The 16,849-nt window shown below is 30.2% G+C and overlaps 1 protein-coding gene across 2 annotated transcripts; it reads right to left on the bottom strand.

Annotated features, from left to right (window-relative positions):
* Positions 1–5,684: 5,684 nt before the first annotated feature.
* LOC129229562 (zinc finger protein 346-like) lies at positions 5,685–16,812 on the bottom strand. Of its 2 annotated transcripts, XM_054863890.1 has the most exons (3): positions 16,782–16,812; positions 8,228–8,853; positions 6,690–8,149 (listed from the first exon to the last, which is right to left on the bottom strand). In XM_054863890.1, the coding sequence occupies exons 2-3, from the start codon at positions 8,844–8,846 to the stop codon at positions 7,860–7,862; spliced, it is 909 nt and encodes a 302-aa protein (XP_054719865.1). In that variant the 5' UTR covers positions 8,847–8,853; positions 16,782–16,812; the 3' UTR covers positions 6,690–7,859. The 2 variants fall into 2 exon arrangements, with proteins under 2 accessions (XP_054719864.1, XP_054719865.1); XM_054863889.1 differs by having other exon boundaries at positions 5,685–8,853.
* Positions 16,813–16,849: the final 37 nt, after the last annotated feature.

Raw genomic sequence — 16,849 nt, forward strand, 5'->3', positions numbered from 1 at the left:
ATAAAAGATAAGAAAAAAAGCATAGTTTTGAAATATATTTTTAATTAACAGCTTAAACTGTTTTAAATAAAGCATTACATATAATCATACAATGGATTTCAAGTAGGTCAAAAAAAAAAAAGAAAGAAAACCGTTATCATTGGTAATATAAATCAGGGAGACTTAATGAATTTAATCTGGGAAAAGACAGACATTTTTTTTCACCGCTTCTGTTGCCACCTTGTGAAGCAAATATTCATACGAAAATTGTTTTGAAAATTAAGTATTTCAATTTATAGTTGTCATTTGCTCTATTTTTTCTATATGATTATGCTTTGAAATGAGAAAATGTAGATGCAAATTAATTTTGTCTCTTAATGGGACATTTTTCTAGCCCTGTGTTAAGCTTCCGGTGTTTGTTGTTAAATATATATAAAATGTTATCTATGTGTTTTAGAAATATCTCATATTTATTTTTAAAAATTGGCAGTGCTTTTTGTGCAAATTGATATTTGTTTTATTCATAAGGTTCCTCAATTGATTTTCATCATAAATGTTAGCTAACTAAATGAAAAGAAAAAAAAACTAAATAATTTAGAATTAGCTCATTGTCTAAGAGAAGCATTTTTCAATGTAAAAAGTAAAGCGATAACAAATCCTTGGAATTATTTCATTGTTTAGATGTCGACAATTCAAAAACTTTTATTTGGTTCTTCAATTATAAATCATTTTACTACCCCCCTCCTTTTTTTCAGTCTTTTGCATTTCTTAAAGCATTTGTAATGTCCCTTACATTGAAAATTGACATTTTACACGTTAAATCATATAATTTTAATAATAGCTTTGAATTTTGCCCATTTAAATTTTTAAACTTGAACAAAGTAAAACTTTTCATTCAAATGTACTTTGTTTTAAAAGACTCATGTCTAAGCGCAACAATAAAGTTTTAATGTAACTTTTGTTTCAGTTCTTTGTTAATATCTATCATTAGACTATTCAATATTAGTTTCATTTTTGTAATGCAATTTTTCAAAATATCAAGTGTTTTAAAGATTTTGATCCCCCCCCCTTTTTTTTCTCTCCCTCGGATACATCTCTTCGGTCAAACATTCCAGTTTTTGCCAATACAATGTCTTTTTGTAAGAAGAAGCTAAAATATAATTTTTTTACATCGCATTCAATTTTTTTCACTGGAATTGAAATTCTCATCAATTAATTATGAATTAATGTTGATCATGCATATTTTATTGCTTTAAGAACAAATGATATACTTGCTTCATGTTTATCCTTGTGATAATTAATAAGTTAGAGTAAATAATTATTTTGTATTTATGTATTAGCCAAAAATTTGTTTATCACTGTGATTTATAGCATTTACAGTTTTTGATAGAGTGAGGTTGAGGAATAGTGTGAACCCTTTGGCAAGATCACAGTCTGCTACTTCTAATTGAAATTCAGTTTCGTTTTTGAAGATACATCCTATGTGTTGCCAAAATATATTTAAGCAAAACAACATCACAAAGTTTATTTTAATTTTGAGAACCCTTGTAGTTTTTATTACTTTTAAATTTTTAGTTCTTTGCTGAGGTTAAATAAAATAGTATAAGTATTTCAGTATACCTTTTTTATTGATATCCACCTCCCCACTTCCCAGTTACAAAAATAACTTTTTTCAAAAGCATTAGTTTAGTTTTTCTGACCACTAATTTAAAAGTCTTAATTTTCATTTAAAAGTAATGGTAAATTCAACATGATATGTATATGTGTATATATACATTAAAAAAAAAAAAGAAATGGTTTCTCAATACTTAAGAAACTATATGGAATTGATATTGAATCCTATTAATGTGTTTTGTGAAAATGAGCTTAAATCTTCATGATTGATGTATAAAATATTTTGTTTATAATGAAAAATGTTAATCATCTTTTTTTTTTTTTTAATTTCCTTTTGTTTACAAACTTTCATTGATTGTGATCCTTACCAAAAATGTAAATCTCATAGCAAAATTCTTAGATTGTTACAATTAGTTTACATAAATATGGATACTTTTTAGTGTAATGAACTGGAAGCATTTGTAATATTCTTATATGTCAGTTTCTCTGTATTTTTACAGTCATAAATAACTTAGCTGTGCATAATAGAAAATGAGATTTTTGTAAGTCTCAGGGGATGCTATTTTGTTACCGAGATGAATGAAATGTTTCTGTGAATGCAGATGCAATGTTGTATATATTTCCATATTACTAAAAGTTTCATCAGTAGCTTATGTTTATAAGTATTTTAAACTTTAGATTAATGGAAAACTGTACATTGAATGTAGTTGTAAATGTTTATAAAGAGCACATTAAATTAAAAGTTTTAAAACATAGAGATTTTTAACTGTTGAGCTCATGGGTTGATTTAATTATGCTTGCCATATAAGCCAAGTGATATTTATTTTCATAATAAATTTCATATATTAAGAAAAAAAAAAGAATTGAGTACATAATAATCTAGTCATATCTGAAAGAAAAAAATTCTAATGTTCAAAAGTACTTGAAGTGCCCCCCCCCCTCAAATACCATAAAGACCTCCCTAGAAAAGAGAACTCTCCCTAAAAATTTCAGTTGTGCAGTTTGTTCCTTGACCCACCTTTGAGGGCACTCCTGAGCGCTTTGTTCACAAATAATACCAAATCATAAGTATACACCAAATTAAAACCTATTGAATGAATACGAAAAGGATTCTCTTTCGAGAGTTAAATTTCATTCATTTGACTCTTCACCCCTTGTTGCCAAATAATGTAACCATTAAATTAGTTTTTATTCTCCACCTCTATGTTATAATTCCATACTAAAATTTTATTTCATATCAAATTCTTAAGTTTGATTCATTCATTGAAATTTTACATTTTTAATTCTCTATCAACAAGAAGTTCCTTTAAAGTATAAATTAGACAATAGTTTGACACTCCGTAACCACTTCTAACTCTATAACTAATTAATTCAATCAAAATTTTTATTTCTCTTTAAAGATATTTTTAAAAAAATTTTACTTAGCTCAATGTAAATTCGTTTTTCATGTAGGTTTCACTTTACAGGAGAGCACACTTCAATGTTAGGATCTAATTTAATAGCGTTTATTGCGCCGTCATATAATAATTAGGCTTAAATACTTCAAATTTTTGCTGCGTGTAAAAGAACCTTCACCCCCTTTGAATATCAATGCAACTACTTTGCTGTGAAAAAAATAAATAAAATTCAGTAGTAGTATTGCAGCCTTTCATTTTCTTATTTACAACGGAAAAATACTATCAATGTAGAGTTATGTGTATATTTTTAAGTTTCTGCGAAAAGTTATGGTGAAGTTAGATCTGTTAGTTTCAAGATTTCCCTCTGGCATCAACTTCTATTACATATATGTAGCTTTTCCTTCCAAATGTTCCCTTGCGCTAACTAAAAAGTATTTTTGTGAAACAATTACATGTATATAGTTTAAAAAACAAAAAAGAAAAAAGTCAATTGGAAAAAAGTAAGTTACTTGAATGTACTTAAGTACATTTTTCAGAATTAAATTGACTTTTGCACTGTCTAATTTTTGTATTGTAAAAATGTTTATTATATATGTATTTAAGTACTGGTTTAGACTATTAAAAAGACATAATTTTCAATATGTTAAGTTCTAATATTCTATTTTTATTTAGAATTATATTTGCAATATTTTATTTTTGTTCCAAAATATATTCCATGTTATTGTTTCTCTTAAAAAGTTGATTTATTGTTCAAAAAACCTTAAGTTTACCTTATTGCTGTTCTTGTCAGTGCATGTGGTATCAAAAAACAGCAAAATTCATGCCCACAGTGATGCAGCAAGGGGGGTTTTAGGGCTCAAACTCCCAGAAGGCTTGGATTTTAGCCATGTTGGGGTTTAGTAAGGACTCTTATGACTTCCTTTACGCAGAAGGTGAATTCTTGCTGCACTAGTGTGCTATATGTAAATACATTGTTTTCGGAAAGTTGTAAGAGGAGGGATCAAGATTCAAGCTTGTAACCTTAATAAATAAGTGATGTAATATTCAATTCTAAGTAATTGAATAATAGTTTTCTGAAGAAAACAGCATTTATGAAAACAATACATTATGGAGCCCGAAATCTGGAATGCTCGGGACAACGACCTTTCTGAATTTTGGATTGACTAAAAAAACTAAAAGCTCTCCTGTCATGTAGTATTTGTCACAGTTTTCCTACTTTCGCTTATGCTTGCGCTAAATTCCTTTTTTGATCAATCTGATGAAAGTGTACTTCAATATGCTGAAACAAAAGTTTCATATAATTTGCAGTGACATGGATCGGCGAATATTGCTTTATATTATTATGCAATATGCCCTCGATACAATAAATAAATTATATTTTTATTAAAAATAATTTTGTACCTTTGTTCAATAGGCTTTCAATTACATACTTAGGAGAAGAAGAAAATAATCATCGTTAATGGAAAGTAGATGTTAAAAGATAGCTGCACAATTACAGAAAAAGGCTTTTTTGTGCATTACATGTGCCATCAAAAAACATTTTTTAAACCAGAAAACTTTTAAAACTGATAAAAAATGGGAATGTTTAAGGGAAAAAAGTTACATTCCAAACTTGGGGTGTCATACTGTATACTAAAGAATAAAAAAAAAGAAAGCATAGTAAAAAATGATTGTATTTAAAGGTGTGATATTTGTCTTTGTACAGAAGATAAATTAGCCCTCCCCCCCCTCCCATACACTAAAGAATTTATTCACTTGGCTTAGTTGGTACATTCCAGTTAGTGAACCTAATTTGTAAAATTAGAATAACTCATTTGACTATTTTTCAAATGTGATTAGTTTATGAACATAATGAACTTGGGGATATTGAAAACCCTCGATTTTCTATCACAAAGTACAAAACCCATGCAGCTAGTTGTGAAAATTGTTGAAGAATACAATTTAGTGCCAATGTCTGTTCTGATGCACTTATTCAATTATCAATCTTAAAGGGATCACAAATTATCTATGGCATGAAATTGATACTTTCCTTTATGAAAGTCCGGATTTCATAGTTTAAATTTATAACTGAGAATACATAGAAATGCATGAATATTGGAGGAGCATTTTATTTATTGCAAAATTGTTTGTAATTGATCCCCTTAAGATTATGTTAATTCATCCTTACTTTTGAAATAAAACTATTTCCATCTTTTGAAAATTGTTTTAAGTACGTTGATTTCCATTTGTGAAGTTTTTGTTTCATTTCCTTTTTCTCTCTTTTTTTTTCTTTTTTTTTGTATAACATGTCTGATTAACTTTTGTGATAGCATATTTTCAGTGCATTTCATGTTTTAAAAATTTTAGTGTTCAAAAATAAAACTGTTTTAGATAAAAATCTTTTTGTATCTGTTAGTGAGATATGTTGAAACGGATTTGTTACTTGTAGATATAATTTTTTATGTCCAGTTTATAAATACAAAGTGGTTACTTAAATCAAAAATTATTAAATTTCATAAAACACAAAGTATGTTTCAGTTCTTTCATTCACTAAAGGCATTAGCTCTGCCCTTTTATTCTGGTATTAGCTGTGTTATGGACTAATTGAAGGCTATTTTCCTTATCAAGCAGTGCAAGAAAGTTTTTTATGAATATAATACTTCTCTAACAAGATACTTTACCTTTAAAGGGTTAAATATCAACACAACAAAAATCAGCAAAATACTGTTTAATTATATTTAGCATAATATTAAATACATAGATTTTAATACACATTTGAAGTTGTAAAAGATCATGAAAAAAGTTCAGGTACATGTAAATATGTAATACAAAATAGGGAAAATGCATCAAAGCACCTAAAAAAACACACAGGAAACCTTTGTTATGCTGTACATATGCCATAAGCCACACATTTACAATGAAACTGAAGTAAGTTTTAAAAATCTATCAATAATTTATTTAAATAAGATGTCTCTGATATTATTCTTGTAATAAACATGCCCCCATCCAAAAAAAAAAAAGAGGGAGGAGGGAGCCTCGTGATGTTATACAAATTTTGATCATCTACTATGTGGTCTAAAAGTTGATTAGTATTGCAGTGGAGTTTCAAAAATCCGAGGTAACTGGGGCTCACTTCACCTTGGATTACTGAAAACTATGATTATCTGGAAAAATTTTCACTTTTAAATTTACACAACTTAAAAAATATAAGGAGGAGCACCTTTTACTTCCTTGCATAAGAAAAAGTACTAATTGCCTACAAAATATTACTAAAACTTAACCATAATTTTTCTTTTAATTGCTTTTAGACAAAATTTAACTTAATTTTTTTCTCTATATCTGTACGCATATATGTGCAAAGCAACCAAAACATCATAATCAACCTCTCATTGTATTTGTATTATTTATTGAATGAAGTCAATAAGTTTTACAGCTGTAAATATTTCTATTTTCAGATTTTAATGAAAATCAAATTTTTGGCTACTAAAAAATATAACTGAAAATAATGAAGCGCCTCGGATTAGGCGGAAGCTCGAACTTTCGAGACTCTACTGTACATTAATTTTTCAACAAGTTATTTTAGATTGATTTGGAAAAGGAAGGGATCTTAGTAGACCGATAGTGTTGTTTCTTTTTAGTACTATTCTGTCTGAATTTTAAACTAAAATAAAAAGGATTTATATATTTGAACTCAATAAAATGACTTGATAACATTAATCATGCCTCATCTTTCAAACATAATAAAGAAAATTACTTGTTTTACTGTAATTGAAGTGATGTAAACAAAACCGATAAAAGAATGGATCAATAGGCACAAGAAAATTATGCATGACAGAGAATTTACGAAATAAGTTTGAGAACATTGCATGAGAACCATATCTAAATAAGTATTTATTTCATGAAAAAGAACCATATGCAATTTTTTATGGTAAATGAACAGACACAACATTAAGGAAGAATATGTTACACTAAAAGTTTGTGTTTTATAAGTACAGCAGAAGCTCATTGATTTGAAAAAGCGATATCATCTTTAGAAAACTTTAAAAATTGCACTAAAAAAGGAATCTTTACAAAATTTTAAAAACACAAAATGATAAATTATAAACATTTTCTAACATGTGACACCTTTTCTATGAAGAAAGTCTTTCTAGCACAACTTGTTATAGAATACACAGAAGAAATGCAAAATGTTTGGTTAAGAATTTTTTGATTTATCACGAATGACAAATTCTGCAGATTTATGAGACCGGTATATTGCTACTATCAATGATTAAGCTATATAACATTTCATTTACTTAGTGGCTTCCAATCTGAGCGGCATGCGTCCCTAGGAAAGCATAGAATCGTTGTAAGGGTTCAGTTTTACCAAAATTTTTGAACCAAAAAAAAAAGTCTAATCATCAGAAAATAAGAATCGGCAAATTGTCTTCACTATGACATTTGGATTTGAACGCCTACCCTAAAAACAACTCTTTCCAAAGGCACCATGGTTTTGAGAAAATGGCATTAAAAACAATACTACTTATTGCATTAATATTTTGCTATTGTTGCACTTGAAATGTTTATTTTTCTTACTTTGTTCAATTTATTAAATGAAGTAAGATAATTAAATTCATAATACAATATAATAATGAAATATGTTTCAGTGTATGCACTGTATTTTGATAGTGACAACACGTACCAGAATAATTTTTCTCCCCAATGGAAGAATTACTAAAGAAACTTGGACTTTGGACTTTGAAGGCTTCTATAACATAAATATTCCTTTATGTAAGAGCTAAAAATCTATACATGAATAAATTTTAGCATATACAATTGACGAAATACATGTTTAAAGGAAAATATGTATTTTTAATAGAACATTGCAAAATTAACCTCTTCAAATTGCAGCTATGCAACTGATTTTTCAAAAGATATAGCTTCATCAACTTTAAATGTTTTGATTTCTTTCAACACGTCTTCAATTTTTATGTTTTGAAAATGATCATCATTTACTAAGATATTTTCGTTATTGAATTTCGCCGGACTACAAGTGGTTTGGGCACCTTTATCACCTGTTTTACTTCTCATTTTTTGGTGCTTTTCACCACTTTTATGTTGTTCAGCTTGCTGAAGGCTATTAAGATAGATATCACAAGCAAGACATTTAAATCCTGAACCAACTGGAACTATATCCGCATCTAAATCATTTAAAGAAGTATTAGACAAAACATTCAGTATAGAATTAAACTGGAAGTTTTCATGTTGTTCTAACTTACCTCCGTGTGTATCTGTATAAGGGTGATCTTTGAACTGCTGAAGTTCATTGAAAATAGAAGTTTTAGAAGAAATGTGGTCTCTTTCACCAGTTTTACTTCTCATTTTTATATGCTTTTCATAAGTCTTATAATGTTCAGCTTGCTGAGAGCTCTTAAGATGTGTACCACAACCAATACATTTAATGCCCACACTAGGGGGAAATAAACAATCATTTAACTCATTCAAAGTAGAACACAAAATACCATTTACTCTGCACGGCGGAATTTCATTGAAAGTAGTATGTGATGAAAAAGTGGTTTGGGCACAAGAATTGGCTGAGTTTTGACCTTTACCTCTTGTTTTGCTTCTTATTTTTTGGTGCTTTTCACCACTCTTGTGTTGTTCAGCTTGCTGAGGGCTGTTAAGATATATTTCACAAGCAAGACATTTAAAGCCCAAATTGAATGGAATCACACTCTCATCTAAGTTGCTTGAAGTATTAGAAAAAGAACCCTGTGCAGACTTGGCCTGAGAGTTTTCATTTTGTTCCTCTTTATCTTTGTGCTTTTTAGAATTTAAATGTTCTTTGTACTGTTGCAAACTATTAAGAACTTTGTCACAAGCTATACAGGTCCACATGTTGAAACTGAAAGAAAATTTAGTAATTATTGCAATGAAGTTTAAAAACAATTTAAGTAAAATTATTTAACAGAAGAGCAAGTCTCTAGCTGTCATTGGGGTCAACCAGGCAATTTTTTGGCTCATATTTTTTTTTTAAAAACATGTAAATTCAATTTAAATTTTATAATTCATAAACTTTTATTAAATAAAAACTTAATTTCAACTATATAAATTAGTAAATTTCACAACATAAAACTTAAAGCTAAATAAAATTAACCAAGCACTTGATCAGGGTTCAATGATACATTTATTCGAAAAATTTGATATTTTTGATATTTATTTTTTGAACTAAGGTATCTGCAGTGTGAAAAAATAGGTATATGTATTAATCATATTAATATTATTCATTAACTATTTGAAATAATCAAAAGTAATACACTGTATGGAAATGATATATTAAATTATCATTAATATACGGCAATAATATATTCTTTCATTTAATATACGGTAATAAAAGTATTAGTAATGTTGCAATTTTAACATAGATTTAAAATGACCAGTTGAAAATGAAATAGTCTAGACTCGATGCACACTGACTAATGCATTTTTCCTTTTTCTTTCTGAATTGTCTAATTTTATAAAAGTAGCTTTGAATGAGACAATTAATTTAATGCATTCTTAAGTAACTCAATTGAAATTAATAAAGATTTTTAATGTAATATTATTTTAAAAATACATATAAACATTACAAAAATTACTGTACAAATTGGCAATTTTACAAATATAGGTGGTTTTAAATCAATTTTTTGTATTTTAATTTTGCCTGATATTTGACGTATATGATACTGTGAGGTTTTTTTCCAAGGGCACATGTGTATATGTAATCAGTTTTACAGAGCACAAGAATATAATCATCAATGTCCAATATAAAAACAGTACCAGAAGAAGAATTATATTTCATGTTTAAATTGATAAATTATCAAACTGCACAAATCATAAATACAATTTAAAGTATGTACGTTTTTACATAAAATTTAAATTTTTGTATAGTGAAAGAAATATTTTTTTAAGTCTTGTATTATAATAAAAATATAAGAAAAATAATAGTGATTTGAGAATGCAGTTATTATTTTAAGACTTCAGTTTGTGCTAATTGAAAATATCAGATATATATTGAAATATTTGATATTTTCGAAAATATCGTGTTATTTTCGAACCTTGCACATGATAGAACTCTATACATTAGGTGAATGTAATCATTATCAGCGGAAATCGAGCCTCATACATATTCTTTCACATCATAGGCGAAGCCTACTTTTGTTATTTTTCAACAATTTTAATTGTTTATTTTATATTTTTGACTTGTTTTTGCAATATATTAAGGAAACATGTAGCCACCTTTAATGTTTTCCCCCCAACTTAAATGAGAAACTCTGCATACAAAGCATTTAAAAAAACAGTAAAGGAAACTCTGCATTTAAAAAGACAAATTTTTAAACTCGACTCTCTTTAGAAGCTATAAACTAGCAGTTACAAATTCCTCAATTTTTAAACCTGCATTCAAAAGTAAAGCTTACATGTGATGGCAATTTTTTTTTCCTTTTCAGAATGATATATCCACTTAAGTGCTTTATCTCCTCCTGAAAGTAATTACTTTGAATGAAAATGTTATCTGTTTCAAATTCTGCACAGTAAAACTTGTTTAAGTTGACCTATTGTGTAAGTAGACCACCTGTCTAAGTTGAATGCTTTGTCAGGTACAGGATTAGTCCTACATCAAAATCAACCGCTATAAGTTGACCACTTGTCTAAGTTGACTGCTAAAATACTGCACCGCAAAGGGTCAACTACACATGTTTCACTTATTAACTAATATACATGCTGGAATAAATATTTTTAAAGAAACTAACTCTGAATATAGGTATGCACTAATTAATTGGCACCAATTAGTAATCAGCCACTTTGCCAACATTAAATACTAGACACTGTTACTAATACACTATTGGACAAATTATTTTAATTAAAATTACTTTAACTAAGTCTAGAACAAGAAACGATGTGCTAAATGAATTTATTAACAATAACTTTATAACCTATATATATATATAAATGGATGTCGGTAAATTTGTGGGTGCGTTACCTAAGACCTCAGAAACTACCCGGCAGATTTGGCTGAAACTTTCACCATTTGTTCTTTTTTGGTACTGGGAAGGTTTATAGACCAGTTTGAAAAAAATCTGATTGACAGTTCCTTTTTTAATCCAATTTAAGTCCTAATTTTCGCATAAATGGATGTGCACATATTAAAATTATGTGTCCATCGAAAGAGCTAATTTTTCTGCTGAAGATGACATCTGTTAGAAAGTTCTAAGTTGTATAAAAAACGTGTTATGAGCTCTTTCGTTCCATGTTCGAAGGTTTTCATCAACCCAATTTATTATTTAGTGTATCATCTCAACTCTCAGTTGATAGCTAGAATTGTTGTATTGTTGAATATTTTTGCATTTCATCTGACTGTCTGAGGCTTTTCTCAAGTCAAATCTTAAAGTAACATTTTTCCACAAGATTGGCTAATAATAAATGGATTTGGCTGATTGTTTTCCATTTAAATGAAACTTTAATGTAATTAATGGTTTTGATTATTATTTATGCTGATTGAACACTTACTCGTTATCCAATCAACCAGCCGAAATATCGCCAAAATTTTTTCAGGAAGATTTCAGTAGCTGATGCATTTGGCAGTTTTTTATAACTGTCGCTGTTTTTGAAGCCAAAGACTATGTAATAATATGTTTCGCAGCTTTCACCTTGTAAACAAAATATCGCCAATCAAAGAATCTTTAAAAACTATTTTTACTACGTAAAATAATCCAGCAACTAAATAAGGCAAATCCATAAACAGCACAAAAACTTTCATTAATTTTTCTTTTTGCACAATTTCAAACAATTGCGAAATTTTACTACTTATTTTGGAAACATTTCGGATGACACTGTTTAGCGCCACTTTATGGTGACCAAAAGTATTTCAGAATCTGGCGATAATTTCTGTAACAAAAAACAGAAACATACCATTTTACAAAGTAAGGAAAGGAGGGGGAGCATCATCAAAGGTATCCCAAAATATTCCCACAAATTTGGTAAAATCACACAAAGAGCCCACAATGATTGAAATTTCCCAAAATAACTAAAGCAAGTATAAGGGGATTACGGGCACAGCAATTTTTTTTAAAGCACTTCGTACATCAATAGCCATACAGAGAAGGTTTTAGACTCCATGTTAAAAAAAAATTATTAAAAAATAAATCTTTTTAAACATGTGAAGATTAATTTCATATTTTGGAAATTCTTTAAATTTGTAGATGCTTAAATGTCGTGCTTTCATTTCTAAATCAATACTTATTTGTTCTTTATACTTATTGCTATTTATGAGTTTATTTTATGAGTGAGGAAGAAGCTCGATTTTTAACCACGTTAAAAAAGTTTGTTTTGTATTCTTTCACTCAAAACAGAAAACAAATGCAAGTAACTATTGTTTCTCATAATTATTACTGACCCAGGCAACGCCGGGTATTTTTGCTAGTTGTGAATAAGAGTAAAACAGCAGGTTTTGAAATGGAATACATGCATGACTTTCTTGACACTTTACTGCATCTTTTAACCTGTTCCATAGCTGCCAACATATCAACTTTAAGAATCTTACAATGTATGCTGTGGGTGCATTTGTACACTTTTTTAACTAACACACATCAAACCGATAAAACTAAAAGCATCATCTTTTCAAATCTTTACTTGGCAGCAGCACAAAAAAAAAAAAAAAACTGGATTCTCAAAAAAGAAACACAGGATCATAACAAGCAGTTAATTTCAAAAAGGCAGGCCTGTACATTTAAAAATTTAGGGAACACAAGTGTGCACTTTTAAAATATTGTCTATTATTTTTCTGTAAGAGATGCATCATTTAATATTAATCTCTAAATATATTCTTTTGGAAGAAACTAATAACTTGCTGTATTATCTTACGTTTTCTTTCGTAAATTAATGCAGTCAGCTGCTTTTGCTGAAACTACTTTAACTGGAACTTAAGCTTTCTGAAGTTGCTGACTTAGCAACATTCAAAAATTTTATTTCAATAACTTATTCAAAACAATAGTTTCTTAAAGTTCTTAATGATTAAAATGTTATCCAGCAAACAGAGAACTGCACAGCTCTGTCCTTGCCGACACTACTGAACATTCTTTTGCACTCGGCATTGCTGTGAGGTATGGCTAGAATGGAAAGCATAGAAAAGGAGAACCTTTCATGCTTCAATAAACCATTGACATCAACTAATTTCTTCACAGCAGCCTATTTTTTTTCCATCTTTTCTTTTTTTAGCACAACATCGGGCAAACCATTGATTTGTGCAGAGCAAAATTCACTTTGGAGCTTATCTTAAGCTCTTCATCGACAGTTTCTATTCTTCTGAAGCAACATAACAGGATACTCATTAAAAAAAAAGCAATACCAGGGATCTAAAACCTAATTATCTTACAATTATGTCATAAAATCTTACAAACTTAGAATATCTCCAAAAATCTTACAATGTAAGACTAAATCTTACAAGTTGGCAGCTATGCTGTTCGCACCCAGCGTCACATGGACGCTATGCAACGATTCCTCTCTTATCAGCCCAGCGGCACTTCCCTACTACGCAGTGCTCTGATCGACGCTGACGTCCCAGCGTCACATATATGCTTTCTCGAAATGGAACGATTGAATTGAATATTTAAACGATAATAGATGGTGCTAAATGGCTATAACTTTGATCACATTCGAGTCATATGGTATTTGACCGTCATGTACAGGCTTTAGTTCCTTATTTGGGCCTCTCAATGGGATACATTTTTTAAATGTAAACAGTGAATCACTGCTCTGCGCATATGATTTATGAGGCCTCAATTGCTCTAGTTTATATCTTAGCTTCTCTTTTTTTACGAGTAATTGAAAGAGATATACATCTAGCTGAATAAATTATTGGGGGGGGGGGGGAAGGTTAAAATATTTTTGCGTATGTGTACCAGACTTTTGGGATTCCCCGTTCAATGAGAGTACAGGAATAATTTCAAGAGGCACTGAAGTTTATGATTATTTTTGAATCCTTTCTGATTTTGTTCTTTATTTATTCTTTTCCATTTGGATAATGGAAAAACTGCAATAATAATGGTTAGCGAAATGAGTGAAAGGGAATGTTTTCAAGAGAAATATGAAACAGTTTTGAGACTTGTCGCGTGGGAAATATAACTAGTTTAAATTCGTTGACCTAAGTTGTTTTACTTAAAATTGCATAAGGAACATATTTTGTTGCTACATTTCTTTTTCTTTTATTCCACACTCACGATGTCTAATTCTTAACTTAGTTTTTGTGCACATATCATTTAATTTTGTGCACATAGTTCAAGTTTTAGTGTATTCCACACATTTCACTCCTTTCTAATAATGTAATAGTCTTTATATTAATAATTAGTAAGCAGTAGTACATTGTTTAAGCAGAATTAAAATTTCAAGCCACTATTTTGAGATGCTGATTTTATATGAATATTTTTGTTCAGCTCAGGCTTAACTGCTGTAAATGCTGGGGCTGATAGCCACATTCCATTTCAGAAGGTTCGGTCTCTTAGCTGCGCTTTGTTTTCCGTGCGCTAGTCCTCAAGGGGTAATTGAATGCTCAGCATTAAAATAAATTTCTTTTTTGATGCTATTGTATTCTGAGGCAATCCGTCACCATGGCCTCGGACGGACAAGCACTTTGTCAGCTTCACCAAGTGAAAACATTCAACGTCCTTCACCATAGCACTTCTTTCAGTGGGTAGACTGCATTAAAGATAAACAGAAGGCACTGACCAGCAATTACAAAAAGCTATGTCATAAGTCATCAAAAACATTATATTCAAAGCCAAAGACCCATAGGCGACTGCTGCACCAAAAAAAATGGAGGGTCAATGAAGATGTGAAGGGTGTTAGAGGCAAGGCCCCTAAAGTTTTTTTTTTTTTTTAAATTTGGGTTACAATTTTTTATTTTAACATTAATGGTGAAAAAACTTTTAAAAAATGTGGAGTATCCCCCCCCCCCCCCCCCCCGTACGAGCCACCTATGTAGCAACCCAGAGTTGTAGCTCTTAATCGACCAGATCGCTACGGAGATAGCTCTTAATTTTCCACTGCTCCAGGGCTTTTCAGTCTTCTGATATTATTACAGTATAATGCCGACACATATAATGGCATTCTCTACAAACCACACAACTTTTTAGAAGTAAACAATAAATTTTGCAGTTATAAAAAAATCCTCTGTTCCGCCTTGAAAACATTTTAAGGGTATGCCTTAAGCAGTGTGTTCTTGCATTATCATGTTTCATGATCATTCATTTTCAGCTGATAATAGCGGAAATACTCTCACCACAAATTATACCATCTGATTTCTCTTTTTTTCGAATCAGTCACTAAAACAATCTATGAGACAAACCTTAAAAATTTGGTTTGTTAATAAGATACTGTATTTAGCTATTTTGCTACAAAAATCAATTGATTTTTATCCATCCCAGATTGAAAGTTTGCTTGATCAGGAGGGTAATAAGGTCATTAATTAAAAAGGAAAACTTTAATAAATACCCAAATAATGCGCCTGAATAAAAACTTGAAGGGAAATCAAATATATCTTGTGATTACAGGTGCTAAAAAAGGAAAGGGAGATGTTGGGATTTTTCAATCCTTGAGTAGATTGGGATTGGATACCTACTAACAGAAAACTCAATTCTTTTTTTATAGTTGCATAATTACCAATGTTGATTGTTGGGGGAAAAAAATCTGGTGTTAATGTATGTGGCTTACGTTTGAGAGCACATATCCTAACTTTTGCCCTGAAAACCTTGAGGTCCTTTTGGTTAAGTAATTAAAGCACCTTGGTTAGCATCACAAAGGTCCATGGTTCAAACTCGGACCCGGACAATCATCGCTCCACGTCATGGTGATCCGTATGCCCACATAATGGTGACCGGGCAACGTAACAGATGGTGCCATATAACGCAGCATTAGGAATACGCCATAGGCTCTTCATTCTTCAAGCACTGAGCACTGCTCAGTCGTCTACCCGACCGCTGGCGCTCACGCCTGACTGCGGATTGCTCATATAATTGCAATGGCACATCTAGAACCAGAATGCCTGGCTTGTCAGCACCCCGAATCTGTTAATAAATTGAATAGCTCTCTCGTTTTCCTTACTCCATGACTTGGCGGGGAGAGTAATGTGGCGTACGTCAGATAGCACATAACCTAACTTTGAAACGGAACCTTGAGGTCCTTTTGGTTCAGTGGTTTGGTTAAAGCACTGGGTTAGATCACAAAGGTCCGTGCTTCAAATCCTGACCCAGAAAATCATCCCTCCACGTTATGATGATCCGTAGGCCATATGTGCTTTCTAGATTTATGTATACATGAGCAACAGAAAAACATATATAAAATGAATTTTTCAATCCAACTTGATTTCGTTTACAACACTAATAAAGTGATGCTGCGCAATCTTGTATCATGCTTAATGAAATCAATAAACATTAATCTCTAAATTGTAGACAAATATATTTTGATTATAACTATTTTTTGAATGCTTTCTTATGCGTCATGCCTGTAAACGAATCCCTAAAAACCTTCCTAATACTAAGAATACCTAATTAATCTTAACCTAAAATAATATCTTAACTTAATATAACCAAGATAGTGAACGCAAACTTTACAATGTGAGTTCTACTGTTTTACAATATTTATTGTCCCCCTCAAACAGATAGATCTTCACAACTCTACTTTAGAATTGGAATTTTAGACCCAAAAGAACTTAAAAATAACAATAATTAATGCTTAAAGAAGCTAAATAGCTGGAACAATATTATAATTGCAATCAAATACCACACAAAATTCACAACTCACAGAAAGAGGAAAATATCTCAACCACGCCAACAACAAAAACAAACAAACAAAATGAAACCAATTTCGAT

Source organism: Uloborus diversus, chromosome 9, assembly GCF_026930045.1.
Source record: "Uloborus diversus isolate 005 chromosome 9, Udiv.v.3.1, whole genome shotgun sequence".
Lineage (NCBI taxonomy): Eukaryota > Metazoa > Arthropoda > Arachnida > Araneae > Uloboridae > Uloborus > Uloborus diversus.